This window comes from Corvus moneduloides, chromosome 4 (genome assembly GCF_009650955.1).
Source record: "Corvus moneduloides isolate bCorMon1 chromosome 4, bCorMon1.pri, whole genome shotgun sequence".
Taxonomy (NCBI): domain Eukaryota; kingdom Metazoa; phylum Chordata; class Aves; order Passeriformes; family Corvidae; genus Corvus; species Corvus moneduloides.
The window spans coordinates 16700628-16723808 of NC_045479.1; the positions used below are offsets into that span (position 1 = coordinate 16700628).

Consider the following 23181-nt stretch of genomic DNA (forward strand, 5'->3'; position numbering starts at 1 on the left):
CTGCAGCCAGGCATCTCCTAGGATAGAAACAGCAATGCAGATGTGTGCAAAGGGCACACAGTGATGGAGAGCTGCAGTCTGTTAACAGTGGTGATGGCTGTACCCTGTCACCGTGCCTGTCGCCACTAACATCAGCAGCTGTGCTCCTGGAGTGTGACATGCACACAACATGAGCAATCTGACAGAACACACTGAGCATTACTTAGCTGTTCTCACTATTAAGGTGAAAGATAAAATTTTAAGCCATTTCAATTTAGGATGGCATTTAGTCCTTCCACTACCTGCTAGGACAGTGAAGAATACAGCAAAAACATCCCTTGGGAAGACAGAAGGGGCAGCACTGCAACACAACATTGCTCCAGACTGTACTGTACCAGAGATCTGCTCCAAACTGAAAGCAAAATGTTTCATAATCCATACAATCCATGTAGCAAGATGAAATATATACCCACTCGAGGAAGCTATTCCCTTTTGCAAAAGGAGGCACAAACTCTTACATAAATAGGTTATGGCAAGAGCATTTACCACAGTTCCGCCTCTGTTAATATAAAGGGATAGCCCATGTATTAAATAGGAAATGGACAAGAGAAAGGGAGAAATATGGAAAGAAAGAAATATGGAAAGAAATACGGAAAGAAATACGGAAAGAAAGAAAGAAAAGAAGGGGATCAAGAATGAAAAGGAAAAAGATAAAAAAACCCCCAGCTGTTGCTTCAAAGTAAGGAAAAGGTGGCTGATTCGAAATGGACACTAAGTCGATATGGTTAGCTGAAAAACACTGGAGAGATCTCAAGCACAGCATTTTTAGTTGATATATCCTGTCTGATTTTTACAGGAAAAACACAACTCGAGACATGATTGAAATATAAATGATGTAAGAATATGGATAGTTATTGTGAAATAAGAACTTTTTCATTAATGTAGAAAACCAAACTTTTTCAGAGCTGTGCCACAAACAAAAATTTGTAGTGTGCCTAAGGCCTTTTTTGCATGTTTCCAAACATATTTATTTTTTGAAAGAAAGAGTGTGAAAAAACAGGATATGCTCCTTTTTTGTGAAGAAATCTACTTGTGAACACAGTATCCTTTTTTTTTTTAATTCTCTCCAAAGGCACGTAATAACAACTATAACTAATTCCTTACACTCCTCTATTCTGCTTCTCATCATATGATTGTCAGGAACAACCACATCAACCATATATTTGTAATATTTTTCACTGATACAACATTCTCCACCTGAGATTCTCAAGGCTCTCCACAATTGTAGAAAAGTACTGAATTATGGATGTGAAAGTGAAGGCATAGGAAATTATGGCTGGGACAACTGAGTCTCCCTGTGGCACTGTGTGACTGTTATTGCCTGTTGTTTGTTAAACAGTCCTAGTGAACAAAGCAAAAACTTGTTCAAAATAAGGAAGTTATTGTCCTTGCCCTGATATTTATACAGAGATATGTGGCTTATCAAACACATTAGTATGTTCAAAATATTCCTCAAAGTATTAAACTATATAAATTAGCACAAACATACATAACTGAATGAGGGGGGGTTTGTGTTGTTGGTGGGGTTTTTTTTTTAATTTTTTGGTTGGTTGGGGGGTTTTTGGTATTTGTTTTGGTTTGGTTTTTTATCCTCTGATGCTTACCAGACAACCAGTATAGCTGTGACCAGCCTACACTAAACCAGGACCATACTGCTCTGAAAATGCACATCTCAGGGTGGAACCAGAGGTCCCTACTTTATTATGATACTGAGTGGACTACAAGCATAAATTTTTCACTAGTGTTTCCAAATGCTCAAATATTAAATCCCCTGTGTATAATCTGTGTGATTAATTTGGACATTCTGAACTTGAAAACTGTTGTTTCGATTAAAGCAGATTTATTCCCCACCTCATAATCAAAACCTCCGTAGTTTCCAGAACAATGACAGTTTGCAGTACACACACAGACTATACACACTGTAATATCTGTGCCCAATACTCAGGCAGCTGCATTTGCTTCTACTGCCTACTGCTAGACACATAAATAGTGATCCATAAAACATTCAAAGAGTAGAAATACAGCATACTTCTGCTTTTTTACATGAGTGAAATAAATGCTCATCTCTCATTTTTTAGCTTAAGATACTTGAATGAAGGTCGTTCATCTTGTGACTTGGGTTGAAAGTGGAGAGTTTCAGATAGTGCTTAACACACTTAAAATATGAGACTCTTTCAAAAATAGCAAGATTTGGAAGCCAGCAGTCAACGTCTCTCCCATGTTCAAAATCTTGCCACCATGAAAAAGAGAGTCTCAGGAAATTCTTAGTAAGGGTAAGGAAACCCTAACACACGACGAAGTACGTAGTCCATGAGTGGAAAATTGCAGATCTAGCAAGCAAGAGATTCTGAGGCAGCTTCCTTGAAACTTTTAGGCATTTTCTTGTTTGTTTGTTCTACTTCTGGTATTACCCAACCTCTCCAGTCCTTCTTTCACCCAACATATAAATGACACACATTTATGCCCGCTTTCCAAATGCAACTTTCACACAGACACTTTTTCTGAATTAGGCTAAAAATACATGCATAGGTGTAATTTTTTTTTCCTCAATGGCCATCATTTCTACAAAAGGCAGAATTTTTCTATCCAATTCTTCCATAAAGAGCTGGGAATTTTCAGTTTTCTAAATGCTTGTAAAATTCTAGAAATTCACTTATGGTATTACTCTAGGCAGCTGAGAAAATGCAATAATAATAACAATAATAATAATAATTATTATTATTTTTTTTCATTTAACCAAAAAAATCACATTGGTATCACTTTTAGTAGTCAGTTGTTTATTGCTTTAACTAGGATTGCTGTGAGGGAAATGATGTTGCTTACATTTCCTCTTTGTTAGTATCAGTCCCTAATGCATCCAACTCTCATTTGCTTACTAGCAGAAGATTTCACCTTTGTCAGCACTGCACAGGCTACTGCTGTGGAAAAAAAACCAAACTGCAACCTATTCAGCCTCTGGCCCCATCAGCAAAGCTTTGGGCTGAGTTCTCCCAATTGTGATGCTCATCTATCCTGAACAGCCCCTTGCTTTGGAACAGAGATGTGTTGACACTCATTGCCAGCGTGGCACAGTTAAATACTCTGATGCTTGACCCTTCATTGCAAAAGTTTGCTTGAAGGCAATTCCAGCCTCCAAAGGAAAATCAGGGACTGTTCCTTTTCAGTCATCCCTTGTGAGACTGCAGATGGAATACTGCTTCCAGGTTTGCACTTCCCAGGGTAAAAAAAGACAAGGACATATTGGATTGAGTCCATTGGAAGATGACCAAGCTGATAAGATGACTTAAACAACTGACATGTGAGAAAAAGCTCAAAGGAATTGGCCCTGAGTTGACAAGGTTAAGGTAGGGGGATCTTACTGCTATCTTCACCCATCTCATGAGAATACATAGAGAAGATAGAGAGAAAAAACATTCGTGAAGAGGTAGGTAGAGGATAAGAGGTAACAAAAAGTTACAGGAGTGAAATTTTGATTAGAAAGAAGGACTTTTTGTTTGTTTTGTGAAAGCAGTCAAACATCAGAATCAACTGCCAGAAAAAGTTGTGGTTTCATCACACTTTGAGATACTCAGAACTTGACTGGTTCCCCTGAGCAGCCTCATCTAAATTAGCCCTGCTTTGAGCAGGGATTAGATCAGGTAACCTTCAGAGGTTCCTTCCGATCTAAATTATTCTGTTTCTAGAATTTTATTACTTTGATTTAGAGAAATAACAGAGATTATCAAAAGATAATTCCTTGAACTTCCATTTCCTATGAACTGCTCCTGAAAAGAGAGATTATATTATAGAAAAGAAAGGTAACTTCTCTTGTGTGAGGCACAAAGATTTTAGTTCACTTTAATCATGGAGAATAATGTAACAGTGACTTATATGCATACTCTCATAAATAAAAGAAGGTGCAGTACTTAGATGTGAAATAAATGATGAAAACTGTAATAATGAAAGAATGGAAACCTACAGCCAAAAGGAGACTTGTACTCTGTGTTAATAAATAAGCCCAGCCTGGTTATTTATTATGGGTCAGACTTCCAAACCATTATTCACCTTCTGATTTGGCTGAGAGTATTTGTCAGATTTGGATGAATCATCCTTTGGTTCAGTTTTCAGAGCCAGCCCCTTGTTTAGCAATTGCTAATTGTGTTTACTAAACAGTGTGCAAGGAAAAGGCATTTCCACTCCATGGGAAGATGCATTTCCACAGAATTACACCCTTCCTCACCACCAAAGGGTGGGCCCCAAGTGACTTTCCAAGGTCCAGCCTCATTGAGATTCATGAACATGGCCCACAGAACTGGCGCTGTATGTCTGACTTTGTCTGCCTCCTCTCCTATTTCAAGTTCAACAATGAATACAGTCAATAATTGTTGAGTTTCCCTGTCTGCAAGCCTTGCTTGACCTTGGGAAAGAAAAAATAACTCTTATTTCCTTTTCCTTTCCACTCCCTCTTCCTTCAGTATAAATACAACAAATTAATAAACAGAAAGAAAATCAATTGTCCAATTTTCACCCGTCACTCCTAGATCTCTTGTGTCAGTCCCATAACTTTATCTAGGTTGCTATCTGTCACTTTTATTATTTTCTCCTCAACAGACTGAAATCTATATGATCATATTTTATATTACTGCTTGGCTGTTGTTGCTGAACTAACAACTGTTGTGTATGAATTGTTCAGGATTACATAAAGGGAATATAATAAGTATGAGATCAAACTCATGTTTTTAAATAAAACCTGAAATGGGACCAATATGTATCAAGTCTCTTTCTTGGATTTTTATGTTGTGTTTGTTCTTTGGGTTTTGTTGGTTTGGTTTGATTTGTTTTTTTATTTGGATAGCTGAATTAATTAGATTATCTTTTAGTCTGTTTGTGTACTGTATTTATGATTTATACAAGTGGATACATTATAGAATACCAACAGTGTATAACTGACTTCAACAATGAATTCCAATTTGTTTATTGAAACAGAGTAGGACACGTTAGCAGTAATTTAGGACTTCAAAACAGAGCTTAACCAGTAAGCAGAAAGCTGAATTTTATCTCAAAGGAAATAACAGGGCTAGAAAAGACACAGTTCATTGATCTAGCAGTCTTCCTATGCTTTAACTCATTATCATAGAATGACAGATTCACAGAATCATAGGATGGTTTGGGTTGCAAGGACCTTAAAGATATATCTAGCTCCAACCCCTGTGCCACGAACGGGGACAACTTACATTAGAACACATTGTGCCAAGCCCCATCCAATTTGGTCTTGACACTTCCAGGGATGGGGCATCTGTTAACTTCTTTGGGCAATCTGTTCCAGTGCTCCATGACCCTCATAGTAAGGAAATTCTTCCTAATCCGTGCATTTTCATACTGTCTCCAGTCACCTGGAGGTATTCAAGGAAAGACTGGATGTGGCACTCAGTGCCATGGTCTGGCAGACGTGGTGGTGTTGGGTCACAGGTCGGACTAGATGACCTCAGAGGTCTTTTCCAACTAAACTGATTCTGTGATTCAGACTGGCCACAGTCACTACAGAGCAGCTCCAGCTCCAAGGGTGTTTGGGATGCTGTTTGCCAGGGGGGATTAGGAAGAGTAGCTGCCTGCTGGCAGACAAGCCTGAGTCACACAACAGGCTGCATGTTCCACAAGCAAAACATGTGGCTTCGCAAAACAGATGCAACTGCTGAGTGCCAACATACTAATTAACCACCACATCCTTCCTTTCATGTCTTCCCGCTGATGCTTTAGAAGCATTATGATAATTATCCGCAGCTCAGAGCCTCGGGGTTTGCAGAACAGCTATTCAGACACGCGGTTTCCTCAGCGGGAGCAGACTCCGAGGCCGGAGCCCGCGGCCCGACCGTGTCCGGCTGAGCTCGGCAGGGCCCGGCCGTGGCGTGCCCGGCACAGGCCGCGTCTCCATGGCAACCGCGGCCGGCCGGGCGGGGCCGCGGGCGCATGCGCAGCCCTCCCTCCTCCCCCTCCTCTTCCCCCCCCCGCGGTATCTGGGGGAACGCGGGGACGCCCGCGCGCGCGCATGCGCCCCGCCCCCCGTGGGCCGCGGTCCCGCGTGGGCGTCGCGGCGGACGGGCACGGGAACCGGAAGCGGAAGCGCGGCCGCACGCGAGAGAAGCCGCTCCTCGCCCCGGCGGGCCCGCCCGCGCTGCCTCGTGCCCGGCCCGGCCCCGCCCCGCGCTGCCCGCGCGCCTTCCCGCGCTGCCCCGTGCCCGGCCCCGCCCCGCCCCGCCCGGCAGCCGGGGAGGGGCTCCCGCCGCCCGCGCCGCCGCCCGCGCTCCCGGGAGCTGCCGCCGGCCCCTCGCCGTCTCGCCCGCCCGCGTCCTCCTGCCCGGCGGCCGCGATGTCCGACAAGGAGTTCATGTGGGCCCTCAAAAACGGAGACTTGGATGAGGTGAAGGACTACGTGGCCAAGGTAGGAGGAGGCGGCGGTGCGGGGTGGGGGAGGCGGCGCTGCGGGCGGAGGAGGGAAGGATGTGTGCGCAGCCCCCGGGATGGGGCCGGGGCGGCGGGAGCCGCGGCCTGGGCGGGCACGGGCGCTCGCTGAGCTCTGTGCGGAGCTGGGGGCCCCCTCCCCCTCCGCGGGGCCTCTCAGTTCCTGGGCTTCCTCCTTCCCTCCTGCCCCCAGCCGCCCCTCGCGCCTGCCGGTGGAGTTATTCTGTGTCAGTACGTGAAACTTAAATGGATTGACAACCAGGATCCCAGTCCTGCCTCGCTGATCTCGTGTGGATTTGTGGCCTCGGTTTGGTTATCCTTCCCCCCTGTGCCTCAGGGCTCATCCTTAATAGGGTGATGCTAAGCTACCGGGTGTGCTGAGGCTTAATTCATTAACCTTCTGGGAAGTGTGCTGATACCTAGTTAGGGCGAGTGCTGCAGGAACAGCAGACACCTGTGTGATGGTTGAACAGTCCTCAGGTACGTGGCAGTATTTGAAAGCTGCATTCTGTCCTCATTTGCCTTCTCCTGTCACTGAGGTGTGTGGGAAAAGTGCATAAGAGCAACATTCTGCTTCAGTGAATCCTTACTGTTCAGGAATATTGTCTGGGAACTTTTACACCAGAGCAGAGGTATACATATAATTTACCTGTAATTATTTAGATCTTCAAACAAGTCAGTGATTGTCTTTGGGAACTTGACACATGCTGACACAACTTGCCGTGATGATTTAAGTCCTTTCTACTCCAGCTGTCAACTCACAAACTTGTAGCGCTTCTGGCAAAAAGAAAAGTGTGCAAGTACTTCTAGCTGCTTTAGTACAAAGTCCAACAGCTTAGCCTGAATAGTCTTCTCTGACAGTTCCAGCTAAGCTTCTGGACTTTGCATCGAAGTGGCTGTGCACTCACATGCTCTGTGTATAAAGTTCTTGAGGAAGTAGCTGGGAATAATGTAATTATCCCACTTCAGCTGTTTGCTAAAGGCTGTGTACCTGTGTCTGTGTAATAAAGTTGGGTAGTCCATTAGTATGTCTAATATCGTCTCAGATCTGGGGACTTGCAGAGCATGTCATTAGCATATTTGGATTCTTCCTACAGCTTTTAAAGGATGTCCATGTGAATCTAGAAAATTCACTATACACTAATAATTACTGGATCCTTTTGTATCTTTTGCTGAGGCAATAACTTTGGCAATAACTGTCTTGGTTCAGTTTATATCTACAAGTTCACTACAGTACTAATTAGAAAGCTTTTCTTATATTCCCACTCTTCCTGAGTGGCATTGCGACTCGTGTTGCAAAATGGATTTATGTGATCACTCTTCATCTGCTTCAGTGCAGAGTCAAATACTTGGTTCCATCTGCTACTGAAGGAGGCTTGAACCAGCCTGGATGCTGCTGTAGTAAAGAGGCTGAAGGCTGTCATCTAACTGCACCAATGAGGCAGAAATCCTTAAAAGAGAGATACTTACTGGGGTTAGATGATTCGAGTAAAAGAGGCCTGCAATCCTTGAGCAATCTTACGTTGCTTGTAATGTAGAAGGTGAATAAACTCTGGGAATTTTCTGTTGGTTTGTGATCTAATTGTAGTCATACTTTTCTCCCACTTGGAAGTATGTGTTCTGTCTTCAGTTGTTAACCTACAAGAAGTCAAATGTTTTCAGTCTTTTCTGTTTCTTTGACAGACTGTGGGCTAGTAAACTCTCAGGCTGGTTTCCTGTGGAAACAACGCTTATATAAGCAAGCTTTGACTTATCCTCATCCTTCCTAGTGGTTTGTTAAATTTTTTTGTCTAATTTTTTGTAAGTTTTACAGAGGCGCAGGTAGGTGGGTTTTGGGAAGGTAAGTGAAATAGAGGTGGATGCCTTCAGGGAAGAAAAGAGTACAAGAATGAGTTTATGTTTTACTGTACAGCAGGAAATGTACATTGAAGAGGGGCAAGAGAACTCTGTAAATCATCTGAATGTAGGAGAAGCCTCAGCTGGAACTTCACATTCTCAGTTCTGAGATTAATGAATTATGTGAAGGCAAATCATGCTTTGGTAGCTAGAGTTCTCAGGAAAGTGTTCTGTGCTGTATGTTCTTTCTGACTTTGTTCCTTATCAGTTATGTGGCTTCTGCTCCCTGCTGCTTTCCTGCTCTTATGTATGATTTCATGTTCAGGAATTTTACTTATATAAACTTTGCAGTGGCAGAAATTTCCTCTCCCTGTAATGGGGGAGGCAGTCATATATCTTACTGACTTCATTTTCGTAAAATTCTTCCTTGTCTATCTTCCTGAAACTTTTGTTTCCCAACTTCTCATTTGTTTGGTTTCTTGTTCTAGTCTTGTTTCCTCATTATTTGTTTGAAAACAATACAGCCTTTAACTATAATCTTGCAGCTTTTCCACCAATTACCACATGAAGGGTTTGACCTCTGATTTTGTTTCATGTGTGAATGGCAAGGCTTGAAATGCTAACTAGATGAACCTGGGTGGTTTAAAAATAATAGTATAAATGGATGTTATCAGCAGGACTGTAGGAGTTGGAACTCTTAATCAGCCATGACTTTTCTTCACTTGTGTGTAATAAGCTGTGGAGGTTCTGTCTTTAGAGTCATCTCTTTTGTTCTTTTATCTGAGGTTTGGTTAGTAAGTACCAGGGAGAATGTTTCTGCCACTTCAACAGTTCCTGGACAAAGAAAGGATATAGAAACAGAAGCAAGAGTCTCCATTTGCATTTTATGTATTTCTACATAGGGATCTTGCATTCTCCTGAACACACTTTCTTCAGGAAAAAAACTTTTCACAGAAAGAGTAGTTCTGGGTGGCAATGAAACAGGAAGTGCCAAATGATCCTGCTTTGTTGCTTAGCAAAAGACATCTTAGTGCTGCTAGTCTGCGTTTGGAAGATATTGTTGGCTTCTATTTGATGAAAATATGAAAGATTATTTTTATCATTTGAATCGTCATATAAGACTTCTTTCTGTTTCTGTAAGAGACATCATATTAGCATCTACATTTCTCAGCTTGCAACACTGTCAACTTTTTCTTTATGGTAAATGTGAATTTCTCCTGAAATACTGTATCTAGTGTGTTATGCCAACAGTTAAGTAGTGTCAGCTATTTTTATGATGACTAGATTAAAAAGTAGTTTTTACTGTTTGCTTTCTTTGATATCTTCCTTTTGAATATAGCCGGCATATGTTGGCTTCAGAGGTGCATACAGGAATCTAAGGGATTGAAGGAATTCTGCACTCTTCCCACATACATCCACTCAAATTTTTAAAATTCCTCAAGAAAGCAGAAACTTCCGTGGGAACAGATGAATGTGCAGTTTAATGGATGAGGAGGACCCACGCAGCTGAGAGAAATTTACCTCCCTCGAGGTAGGGAGTGGGTTAAAAAGTACTAGTTAGAAGAAGAGCAAGTTACATTAAGCCTACAGAATTTCTTAACATGAATTATGTTAGCTCTTTTTCCTTTTCTTTAGTCTTCTTCCCCAGTAGAATTAGATTAAACTATGCAGTTGCTTAGAAAGGACTTACTTCTCTGTCAGTATGTGCACAAAGCATTTCCAATCAGCAGTAGATTTGAGGCTACGTACAATTTCTCTTACTCACTAGGCATAAAGTTTGTGGCGAGATAAACTTAGATTTGTAGGAAAGGCTTCAATAAAAGTTTGTTCTGAAGTAATTTCATCTCCTGTAGCTTAACTGAGAATTCCCCAGTTCATGAGCTGCTTTAATCCCTTACATCGTTTCCTAAACCTACCACTGCTTACAGTTAAGTTTGGTAAATCAACTAACCTAATACCATAAGAAGATAGGACAGGCAGCCAAACTGGAAGCACCAGATTTTTACTGCTCAGAGGACTGGGAGGTTGAAGTGATGGTTGGCTGTGAAATGGATGTTTGTAGAAAGTGGTCTAATAGGCACTTCTGGTGTGGAGTCTTGTTTTTTTTTTAAATAACAAAACAAACAAAACCAAATTCCTGGAGGATCTCTGGTAACTCATCTGGACAGCAGCTACCACCTATGTTGAGAAATGCATATGTCTTGAGAAATGCATAAAACTTGGCTACTGCTGTAAACTAACTAGAGTGGCTAAAATTAAAAAAAAATGTTTAGAAGCACCTTTTTGCAATAGAAGCAGCAGTCAGGGGTATAGTTAAGTGTTGTGAAAAAGAGAAGAGACTTCAATATATATCTGCAAGAAGAAAGATTAACATGGAGGAATAAATAGCTTTTAATTCTCGGAGGTAACCTCTGTTCTTTTCAGTGTCCATTCCAACGACTTCTACACCTTCAGTTACAAACTAAATGAAAATGAGTACTTAAATGGTTGCTATATATGGTGGATAACTTGGCTTACAGATAAAGCATACCACGGATACATTGAAATTCACCTTGTCTCACCATGCTGAATGCTGAAGTGTGCATTATTATTATTATGGCTACATTGATACCTGGATTGCCTCTGGTCGGGTAACAGGTTTCCTGCTCTTGAGTGACAGCCTGCAAGCCTGTCTGGATTACAGTGCAGGGTAGCTATACCTCACTAGTATGTCCAGGAGCATATCAGAGCTAGCCCTGACCTGGGAGCTGCTGGACTGAGCTTTTTCCCTGTGGGGCCTCTTGGATGTCTCTGTATTGTAACAACAATTCTACTATGTAGGTTTGTCTTTATCTGGAGATTCTAGGACTTCTGTTATTTTCCACTTGATTACTGTTGAGTCTGCTGAAGTGTGATTGCTAAAGATAATTCTGTTTTACTGCTTAGTTCTAATTAAACTTGGTGTTCAATTTACATTTCGCAAATTTGAACATGATGACCTGAATCTTTCTTTTATGTAACAAGAGTTGTTTGCTACTGTAAGCTGCTGTTAGCAGGTTTCATATTCATTGTGGAGTTTCTCTTAACTAAAATACCAGGAATGTACTAGAAAAACTTTCAGAAAAACACAGCACGGCTCCCACTTCTAAGTAGTGTGTACAATAAAATGAATGAAGCTGTTGAAAACCACCTCTTCAGGATGGCTAATTAATTTCCACAGTCTGATCCAAGAGAGTCTGAGGACATGTGGCAAAGAATTATTCACAGATATTAATAGTTTGTGCATCAGTTCTTAAGTAGTTGATAGGAACAGCATGGAGTAACAAACTTGCCTGTAAACCTGGCATTGCAGTGGAATGTGTGACTCAGTGCCTGAATGAACATCCCAGGATTCTCAAATCTGTCCTCTTTGTGAAGATACAGATAGAACTGATTCTTCATCCATTTCAATTTGAAATGTAAATGGAGCTCATTCCAGCTGTGATCATTTGAATGATCATGAATCTGGAACTGCTAAATGTAGTATTTTCTTTGAGGTGTTGATGTCAGGCTGTGGTGATTTTGTTCATTGAGTTCTGCTCTGAAAGTCTTGGTGGCTTTAACATATTGCCTAAGTGATTCATAATTGACCTTCCTATGCTTAAAAGCCCCAAGTTAAGTACTTCCTCACTTGATTCTGTCTGGGCTATTCTTACCATGCTGACTTGTCCTGTGCCTAATGTATGGTTGCTGCAAAAAGTAGAGTTATTAAGACCAGATTGTAATAAAACATTGAATTTAAACTTTTTTTTTTTGCTGATGTGCTAATGTATTCCATTCCCTAAATTGAAAGCAAATTTTATCTCTGAAATGTATCCTGTTTTGTCCAAGTTTGTGGTATAGAGCATATGCATTCCTAAGTATGACAGTCAAAGTTGAGAATAGGTTATGAATAACAATCAGAGAATGCAGTGATGTGAGGAAAATATTTACTTCTACTACTGCTTTCCTTCTTTCTGCCCTCCCTTATTCTAACCACGTTTTTTCTTCTTGTATCAGTTTTATCTTTAATAAATCCTTGTTTTTCAAGCCTAGCTCAGTTAGTTAATTTTGACTTCAACAAGAAGGCTTACAGGAGATAAGCTAAGCTTTCTAAAAGTCCAAGAGAACAGTGAGTTCTCTAAAAGTCCAAGAGTTCTGCAGTGGTATGTATCTGTATCCATTTGGAATAGCATATGGAAAGTTGTGTTAGATGTGAAGATTGTGCGTTGGATGTTGACTTGGGTACCATGGCGTTGGTGACTCATGCAGGCCACGTAAGTAAAAATACTGAATGAGTGGATCTTGCAGCAGTGTCCCAATGCATAAATAAGGATTCCTTTGGATAGTTCTCAATAGACCAAACAACTTCCACGTGCTTTTTCTGAAGGACCATAGGCTTAGCTGGTAAGATACCAAGACTTGAAGGTCAAATATTCTACTTAAGTTCAAGGAGAACATCATGGACTCAGGGTTCTCATGTCCAAGAATTTTTATGTCTGATCAAAGGTCAGAAGAGAAAATTTAGGAAAGATACAGAAAACCTGAGGATGTATACAGCTGTATTGCTAAAGTCAGGGATACAGTTTTGTGTGCAGCATCAGTTGAGTTTAGAAGGGTTTTTTATGGCTTTATGTTTATGCTTGTTTGAACTTCTGAATGTGTCCATGCAAAAGTGTGAGCAAAGTTACTTCTTTCTACCTAATGTGCCCACTTCTCAAGTTGAAGGCTTGTGTTATTCCTAATTTTTCAGCCCCTCCGTATCAAAATGAATGTTGAATTTCCCAGTACGATTCTGTGGAAAGAAGCAGTTGTCATTTCCATAGACAGATCTATTGCTAGGACAAAAGCATGAACTGGAATTAATAAGTGCCAATAACTGACCGGTTGGTTATACAACAGTTGTTTTTCTTACAAGTTGCAGTTTCAGCAGTTTTGAACAATTAGATGTTTTTCTGCTTTAGCTCATTATGAGGAGGGGCAGGTACAAATCAGTGCAGCTCATATTAAAATGAGTTTAAAACCTTTATTGGGGGCTGGGTATGATATTGATTTCTTTTTAATAGCATACTGGTGTTAAAGCCTGTGTTGGCTGGGACCAGTGATGGCAAATTCGACAATCACATGCTAGAGATGGGGAGGGAAACAATACTTCCATTTAAATGGTTAAGGAACTGGTATCTGTAGTGTTGCTGCCTTGACTTGGAATGCAATCAGTACTAGTAAGTCTTACTGAACAAGCTACAGTTCTCCTCTTAATTCTCTGTTTCATTGGAATGTACTCGTGTGTGTTTTGTGGGGGTTTTTTTTGTTGTGGATTTTTTTATTTGGACTTCTCCCCCCCCTTCTTTTTAATAAAGACGAGGATAGCAAATAATTTGTTTCCCCAAAAGCAACTGAAATTCTGATGAAAGAGAGTAGGAAGGGAAAGAAAAATATGGTCTTGAAAACTCATAATGCACATGAAATACGGCTTTGAAGTAGCTGGGGGGACTTGGGGTTTGGTGCTTTTAGCACTTTGCCCATTTTTAGAGTCTTTGTTAGTATTTCTTATGCAGTGTAATTCTGTAGCTCGGTTCAGATACATTGTCTGCCAAGGGCATTGCATGTCTCCAAATAAAGAATTTATGTGTCTTTCTTGCTGCACCAAGAATTAAAATATGCAGTTTTGTCTTCACTTATATACATTGCTGCCTTCCTCGCTGGTTACAGGCCAGAAGGGAAATGGGGAAATCATTTTACTTAGCTTTCAGCCATGCTTTGGAAATCAAAGAGAGTAATTGCACGTGATGGCTAATAAACTGAGCAGACCAAATCATCACTGCCTAGGTGTTCTGGAGACGGCCCTGTCACTCTTTTCAGCCAAAGTTCAAAGAATGTTCTGAGTCAGTTTATACAACAAAATTGTGTGCTCAAAGTTTCTGATGAGCTAAGATCAAGTCTTGGTAATTGCTGTTGAATGACTGATATTGTCGTTTCCCAAACTCGGGTCGTTTATGAACTTGCTTTTTAACACACGTGTGACCTATAAATTAGTGATTACCTTCAAGCAGGAAAGATGAGCTGTTAGGCCATTTGAGACAACAGATAGAGAGCTGTCCATAGAACAGTTACCATCAGCATCTCTCATTTAAACTGATTTGTTAATGACACTATGAAAGCAAATACCATAGGCAATAAATGTTTAAAAAGTATTTTTCTGTTCATTCAAAAATACTTTCAGTGCTTGATTCAGGTAATGCAATTGAAAGTAGATGATTTCAAGTCCTTAAATAAAAAAGTTTAGGAGAGTTCCTGTGAGGTGCGATCTGCATTTCTCTGTATGCCCTGTATTAAAAAAAAACAAACAAACTCACAACAAATAACTTCAATATTACTTCTCAATAACTTCAATAATACTATTAACTGTTTCTTGGCTAAAGTCATGGATATTTAGCAAGGTTTAAAAAACTTGAATTTGGGTTGTGATAAAACCAGCAATTGTCTGTTATTTAAATTTATCTTGGGCATAATGGCAGTAAATATAATTACTTTCAAAATAGACTCCTCTAATGAGAGTATAATATGAAATACAGTCTTTAGTTCCTGTCCTGTGACAAGTTAGTAGACTGTATTTACTAAAGCATTTTCAACAGTAATTCCTGGAAATCTGGAGAAAATACCTTAACTTTTGTAGGTGGATTATTTCAAACTTAAAAGTTTGAATACAAAATACCAATATTTGTAAGTTTTAATAAAAGTATTACAGTGAAGCTGAATATTCCAAGCGTGTCTAACTGGTTTAGGGAGCCATTCTGTAGTTGTTAATGCATATGTTTTTAAGTATATACTGCTTAGAAAGCAGCATTTATTTTATGGATGTAAAAATAGCTCTTCTGATCAAGTTTTTTTGCTTCCGTGTTTTGTTGTTGCATTATTCCATTCACCAACTGCTTCATCATGTCAACAAAACTCTGTGTTAAGGCACACAACTTCTAGAACTCATTAATGCTGCTTTTGACATTTCGTATCTTTTTATGCATTGCTGAATGAAGAAAATGTAAATTCAATGTGCACAGGAAAATAATGCATGTTAGTCTTAAAGGAATACCTATTTAGAAGCTAAGCTTCATTGCTTTGGATTTGATAGAACACTTGATTTTGCCTTGGACATACCTTTTGTTCATTTTCTGGAGAAGTAATTCGTGCTTATGGTGCTAAGCCCCAGTTAACGCACTTGAATTCAGGGGTTTTTCAACCACAGCAATAATCTTTGGGAGGTACACTCGTCTTCCTGTTTATTCTGTCATATCTTCCTGATACAGTACAACCTGAGCTTTGAGAATTCACATTTATTATTGTTGCGGGGTTTTTTAATTACTGTGTCTTCAGATCATGCAGAGAATTCAAAGTATCAAGCTGGCATCTATTGAAACTGAAACTCAGTAGCTGGCGCCGAGTGTTTGCCTCAAAGGAAAACATCCACTTCCTGTTCGTTCCTGGGACAAACATGTCCTGAGCAGTTTAATACAGAACTTGGATGTGGGTTCCTCCAGAAACTGAAAGTGTTTTAATTGGGAGTTAACAACTCAATGCAGACTGCATGGTAATGGCTGGGATCCTTTGCTCAGCTGCTTAAGTTTTGGAGCAATTTCTAACATGTTAAGCTTGATTTTGTGTGAAACTGTAGGATCAGATGTTTTGTAGATTTTTCTGTTTTCATAGTGTTGTCTGTTGTCAGTTTGCTGATGGTATAGTACTGAATTACTGAGACAATTACTGCTCTGATTCTTGGTTTAGGTGTGGTTGATGGCTCCTGTTTAGAAATCATCTTGCATGCATGTGGGCTGGAATATCTTCTCCTTAGTATACCCTTAGAGTAGGTGTCATCCAAACCGCATTGTCCAAAATGCAGTGGTAAAACACAGTCTGGTCCGTCACTTCTGGAATGAAAAATCCAACGGTTTTAGGCCAGCCCAGTGTTGCCTATGAAAATGGATATTGCACTGTGTTCAGTAGATGTAGTACTTAACACATCTCTTTAAAGTGAACGTTAGGCTTATGTCAACTTAAGGTACAAAGCTGTTAGATTGATCTGCAGTTCTTTCAGAATTAATGGTTAAAGGCTTTTATTGATGTTTTGCCCCCATATCGTACCTGGTAGGCGAGTCCTGATGCTTTAACTGAAGCGTTTTAACTTTCATTCCAAATTCTAACAGTCTTTCTAAGCAGAGACAGTTTGGAAAGTGTCTGATCTTTGATTGTTTCAGTTCATGATCCAGAATATTTGGTGCGCTTTTATCAATTAAAGAGGTAATCTGAACAGAGTAATAATACCTTTGTCTGCAGCAGTTTATGGTGTCAGAACTAGTTGCTGCCATTACTCTGAGCTGTTGCCTAACTAAGAAACAAGTGCTTTTGGACCAAACTTATAGATGGAAATTCATAGGAGCTGAGAGAAGCTGCACAACTAGGCCCTTCATTCCTGTTTCATCCCTTGCTAGTGCAAATAGTGAGTGGGTTACATTATTTCTCGCTCAAGTCTTGCACAGATTAAGGATTTTGGGAAGGGGAGAACAACTGTTTTCAATAACATGTGTGTTTAGCACATCTTTGAAGCTGGGATTGTAGCACAAGCTTCTAGAAGCTGTAGCTAGGAAACAGTTGGTTCATCACTGTTCTACAGAACAACTCATGTACCAGGTTTGTTTGTCTCCCAAAATGCTGATACAACTGAAGCACAGATGGCTCAGTAGTTCAGTTTATTTAGCAGTTGTTTCTGGAATTGTATTCGTTTTACTGAGACAAAGGACTTCAGATTGCGTTTGATTATGGTGGGTAAGCTAGATACTTGTTTTCCACTAACAAAACCTGAAAAGTAAGCCTTGGTAAGCACCTTTTTGTTGGCTTAAGCCACAACAAGTGTAGCAGTGCTTTAAAAGCTTTTCAGAGTTCTTTAGATACCATATCAAGACAGGCAAAATTCATCATCAGGTTCATAATTCATTTTCTTAACTTTTATAGACCAACTATTGGTGTTATTATTAGCAATTAAGGCTTCTCCTAGAGTAGAGAATTGCAAAGTAGATACCCATTTTTTACATGGACATCTACATCTGTCTGCTCTGGTTGTAAAACTTGCTGTAAAATGCTAACTGGGAAGACACACACTATCCTCAGAACAGAAACCTCTTTTGGATAAACTGATGAGGGTCTTTTTGGGGGAATGTTGTGCTGAAATTCTTTGAGTAGCCTTTTTTTCATCTTTTTAAAAATGGAAACTCAGTTGGATATTGCAGGCAAAACTAATAGCAAATACTAGAAGTGAATCCAGAAAAATAAGGAAAATTTGATACTTGTGTCTGCAGCCTTTTCCGTAGGATTTAACTTTCTGTATTCAAGTTCCCTTCTCAACATCTGTTAACTTGGATTTGGTTTTTGATCACTATCTGCAGGATTTTTTTGGTATTTCTGTTTGTTTCAGTAAGATGTGATAAGGGGGAGGTGTAAAGACAGCTTGTCCCATATATTCCCCAAAGCATGCAGGGTAGAAAGAAGACATCTGGGAGAAAATTCCTTTTTCCCTCAAATTATAACATTTAGAGGACAGGGAATAAAACACCAGAAGTGTTGAAAAGATGTTATTTAATATCTCTGAGGGTAAACACAAAAATAATCAGTAGGACAGCTTGACTAATGCAGTTACTCTCAGCTGTTAAACAAAAACCAAAGGACTTCAAGGTTTTCTGAAATTCTCCAAGTGGAAAGTAGTTATCCCATACAATAAATCTAGGTCATTTGCTTCAGTTCAGTAGTCCACTCAGGCTACCATTGGAAAACTACTGGAATGGTCAGAATACGCTCAACCACTGAGCAGCAACAGCAGTTGTCTCTCTGTGCAGGCTGAATGAGGCCAGGGTACATTTACTTTTTTTGGGGTGGACTGAAGGTAAGTAATTTTTTAAAATGTAGGGGATTCACATGAAAATTTGGATCCGGCACAAAATTTTTGCAGTTGCCATTGGAAACTGCCTACTTAGAGTTACAGTGAGTTGATTTCCTCGGCTCTGGCAAGATCTTATGGCGAGTTTTTAACTGAAGAAATCGGCTTCAAAATCATCAATGATTCACAGTTTACAACATTAATCTTTTTACTTCCCTTTCTGCTCTCTGGACTTAACCCAGACTTTGAGTTATTAGTTATTTCACCAGGTTCCACTCTTGCTCTTGGTTTGAATATTATTGACAAGTAGGGAAACAGGGTCATTTTTCTTGTGAATCAGAAGATAGAGACAAGAAAACTTGAGACTCAATAAACTTGCTGAGCAGAAATGATAAAATACTGTTGCTTCTTCGCAGGCCTCCTGCATTGTTTCAGTAGTTTTTTCAATACAATGGGTTGAGTGGAAATGTGAAATTTATCTTCTCCATCTGCTCTGCCCAGTTCTTAGGTCTGCAGTACCTGAGGCATCATATGTCAAGAGGTTTCTCTCTTAGAGGAAAAAAATTGTACAGAAGTTTAAATTATATGCTGCACTGACTTGTTTTGAGCTGGTCATTTGAATTGTTTTTGCTCTTAGTTAATAAAAACAGATGGGAATGTGAAAACACATTAGACTAGTGTTATGTTGAAATACACAAAAGATTACAAAAATGGTTTCCTTGTCTGAAGTACTGAACTGGTGGTTCAGTTACCTTCAGATTTGTATTAAGGCTGATGATGTGAGGGTCTGTCTACTGGATAAATGTAAAGCTGTGTCAGTTCCTGTCATAGAGGCAAATATTTAACCTCTCTACCCAACAAAAAATGCTTCAGGCTGGTGCTTGTTTCAGTTAGCATAAGAAAATATTTAAAGGAAATTGTATAACCAGCTTGGAAGAAGAAATTAATTTATTTTCTCTTCTACTCAAAGGTGTTTAGAGTATTCAGACCTGTGGAAGTGCTAGTGTGGATTGTGGTTGGCTAAATCAGTTTGTCTTGGCAAGAATGAAAACTACTTCATCAAAGTCAGTGCTGCTTTTTAGCCTTGGAGACTGTTCTGTGGGGTGGGGGCAAAAGTTGGACTACAACACTACCCAAAAGACTGGATGGAATGTTGTGGGATCACTGAAGTGAAGGCCTAAGGGCGACTATTTTTGTGTAGCAAGCTGTGTTAAGACCTGGTATTCTGCAATGCTGTCAGATTTCTTCAACATATTCTATAAAAATACATCTCTTGGGTTTGTAGGTGCCTTTTGTTCCAGTTTGCAGTTAAGGTTGGCAGTGCGTGAATCAGTGCTTTAGGAGAGAACAGGTTTACGGAATGGAATCCATACAGAACCACTCCAGAGGCAGACACTGAGGAGTAGGAAAGCACTCTTCTTCAGGGTCACATGAGAAATCTAGTCCTTCTGCACATAAACCCAAGGATTGTTTCAATAGTGATAAAATTCCAATAGTAAAGAAACTGAGGTAGTAGCAGTTGAGTTTTCATTGGTAAAACTCAGCTTACTGTGTTGGCTTTTTGTGTTTGAACTCATAATATTCAGTGTTAGGTCTTCTCAAGTCTTTGAAGTTAATTGAAAAACAGAGTATTTGTGGTTCCAGTTCTGTGCTTGAACAACTGATTTGTGGAAGAATAATTCAGGGGAGGAAACCTATAAAATTTGTTGCTGTGATGAAAGATCAGCTTGCCTTTTGTTATTTCATAGAATCATAGAATGGTTTGGGTTAGAAAGGACATAAACATCATCTAGCTCCAACCTCCCTGCTACGGACATAGACACCTTCCACTAGACCAGGTTGCTCAGAGCCCTGTCCAACCTGGCCTTGAACACCAGGGATGGACCATCCACAACCTCTCTGGGCAACCTGTTTCAGTGCCTCACCACCCTCATAGTAAAGAATTTCTTCCTAATATCTAATCTAAATCTTTCCCAGAGCTGAACACCGCACTCCACGTGAGTGAAGAGGGGAAGAATTGACCTGCTGGCCCCATGGCTTTGGGTCCAGTCCATGATACATTTGGCTTTCAGGGCTGCAAGCACCCTTTGCCAAGACATCTCAAGCTTCTCCTCCACCAGCACCCCCAAGTCCTTCTCCCCAGGACAGCTCTCAATCCAGTCTCTGCCCGGACTGAACGTGTGCTTAGCTGTACGTGTGCTATTTGAATACAGTTGAGATGTTACTGCAGCCTTTCTAAAGCAAAGAAGCTCAAGATCCTTCAGGGGCCTTTCTTTAGAACCCAGAATTCCCTTACATGAGAGCATGAGAAATGCTGAGTGTTTTTCAATGCTGAAGCTTGCATCCTGGGGCACATATTTTGAGGAATCTATAACCAATACACAGAGCTACTCAGAAGGGGCAAGCAAAATGGTCCAGTGGAAGGAATCTAGAAACATTGTACAAATACGCCGAGATGGAGGTATGACAGCTGAAATTCAATTGACGTTAGTAAGGAACCTGGAAGGCACAGGAAGATCTGTAGCTACTGCTTTATGGAGCAGAGCACCTATTGATAAAATTATAAAAGCTTTTTTACCTCAATTTTTATTGGTAGATGAAGGATGTACAAGCTGATGCTGTTAGAATTGTGGTAGTTTGTTTTCTGGGGTTTTGTTGTTAGTTTTTTTGGGTTTTTTATTTTTCCCTGAAGAAGGTAAAGGGAAAATTTTATTATCTTTCTGTACAAAGGGTAGGATATAGAGAAGTTTGCTTAGTTGTGCACAGTGAAATTGTAAGAGACAACAGTTCAATTTGAAATGTGAGAAATTCCAATTAGGTGTAAGAGAAAAAATACTTCCCTGTGAATATGACCAAACCCTGGGAAGGGCTTATGCCTGGAGGGTTTGTCTAGTCCTCAGTCCTCAGAGGTCTGTGGAACTCAACTGAGCAGCCTGGTCTGATTGGACCTTCTCTGAGCAAATGCTGGACTACATAACCTCCAGAGTTCCCTTTCAGCCATAAATAGTCTGTAATGACATGAGTCACTAGACTGACAAGCTTGTAGAATTAAACTGTCCTTATATTTTTAGACTATTAGTCAGATTTCAGGAAGTGTAGTATTTGAGTTTTCCCTCGTTACCACCAGTGTTTAATGACCCATGGATTAGCTGCATAAAAACATGATCTTGTTTTTTCTGTTTGAGTAAGGACTGAAGTTTTTGCTTGGCTTACAATATTTTTAAGCTCACAGTTATTTTAGAAATTGCAGAATGATTTACCTTGTGTGTAGAAGATGGGTTTTTCAGTTGTTTCTGCTGTATTGTTTTTAAGAGTTCTCAAGGTGTTTACATCCTCAGTCCTAGAGAGGTAACTTTTGGTTAGGTGAGCCCCAGAGCTGATGTAGCAGCAGTAAACACTTGAAAACTCTGTGAACATACAACTGAAACAAAGGTAGGTTAAGCAGTAAAGTACTTTGGCTTAAGTACTTAGAACACAAGCATTCTGAGAATTTAAGTAGAATGGCAAAAATAGCAATGTATTTTCATCTTCAGAGTATTTACCTGGTGTTTGTGGATTTTTGGGGGAGTGGGGTTGTGGGGTTTTTTTAAAGTCTTTCCAGTGATTAATGAATCTGGAGAATGACTGAAGGGGTGTGAGCGGACTCAAACTCTGAGAAAATGAAATAGAGTGTTTGGGGAAGATTAAGACACAATCAGTTCCACTGTGGAAGTGCAAGATTGTTTTCTAAACTGTTTGAGTATATGGCTAATAATTTTTTCTAAGGTATGATTTGTCCAAGCTTGCTCTCCCTTCAGATCACTAAGGAATACATAGTTCTAAAGTGATTTCAAACCTCAGTTTACATATGTTCCACTTCAAAACATAGAACTTAACATTTCAGGCACTTTGTTTGATTTAAAAACTAAAAATTACTTACATTGGAGGGAAAGATTTCATTCTCTGGATACCAATATAATTTCTGTTATAGCAAAACATGTCTTGAGATTGTATCCAGCACTATAAATTACAGTTTACTTCTGCCATCTTACTTAATCTCTTTGAATTTTTAAAAATAAGTAATACAACCAGCATGAACAAAGGCTTGTGGGGAAGACAGTAAATATGAAGCTTTTGGAAGTAGTATTTTCAATATGCAGCAAGATAGTCAAAATATCTCATCCATAGGGCTTAAACTTTTCCTTATAGAAAGAGAATTTTTCCCTCTTCCTCTTTACCACTGAGATAGCAATGATAAAGTTGTTGCTTTATTTAAAATGTCAGAGTTATCTAGTACACTGTAAGGATGGCCATCCCTTGTATGCAAAGAGGTGGAAGTTATGCAACAGACTGTACAGTGAGTTATTTGCTTTCCTAGAATAATGAAGGCAGGAATTACACAGTAGTTCCTACAAGATGCTTCCCTGCACTCTAAGGACATCGGACTGCATGGAATCTGATTTCCTTCATTAAAACTGAAATGAAAGGTATGCATGAAATGGGGAGATGCAGTTATTTTTGCATGACAGGATAAGTACAGATGGGGATATGGAGTTGTTTCTAAATCTGAAAGAGCATTTTAATGCCACCAGTATTACAGGCACTGCTCTACTAATACAGTTAACCTATGCAATAGGATTTAATGAGGCCGCAATTTTCAGTTTCTATTCCTGTGGTAGAACTGCAGTGTAAATCCCAGCTACTAATTTCTGGTGTGTTCAGGTGCCAAGTCATGGAACAGATGAAGGAACAGATTCATCAGGGAAGAAGAAAATTATCAAATAAATTCTCGCATTGGTTAGTTCCCTCATTAGATTCATAATTCAGCTTCTAATTCTGGTGTGGGGGTTGGAAGGGTCAAACTGTGGCTGGAAGTAGTGAAGCTGTTGCTGCCACATGGGAGGAAAATTGGTGCTAAAGTGGAGGGTGAGCTGAGACATTCATAGCCTGGCAGTAATGTTCTAGAGCAG

At 40.0% G+C, this 23181-nt stretch overlaps 1 protein-coding gene across 1 annotated transcript in view; it reads left to right on the plus strand.

Moving 5' to 3' along the window:
* The first annotated feature begins 6254 nt into the window (after positions 1–6254).
* The window catches only part of MTPN (myotrophin), a 30777-nt gene continuing 13850 nt past the window's right edge, over positions 6255–23181 (plus strand). Inside the window, exon 1 of the mRNA XM_032106037.1 lies at positions 6255–6457. Within this exon, the coding sequence (XP_031961928.1) occupies positions 6386–6457 (72 nt within the window). The 5' untranslated portion in view covers positions 6255–6385. The remainder of the gene's footprint in view (positions 6458–23181) is intronic.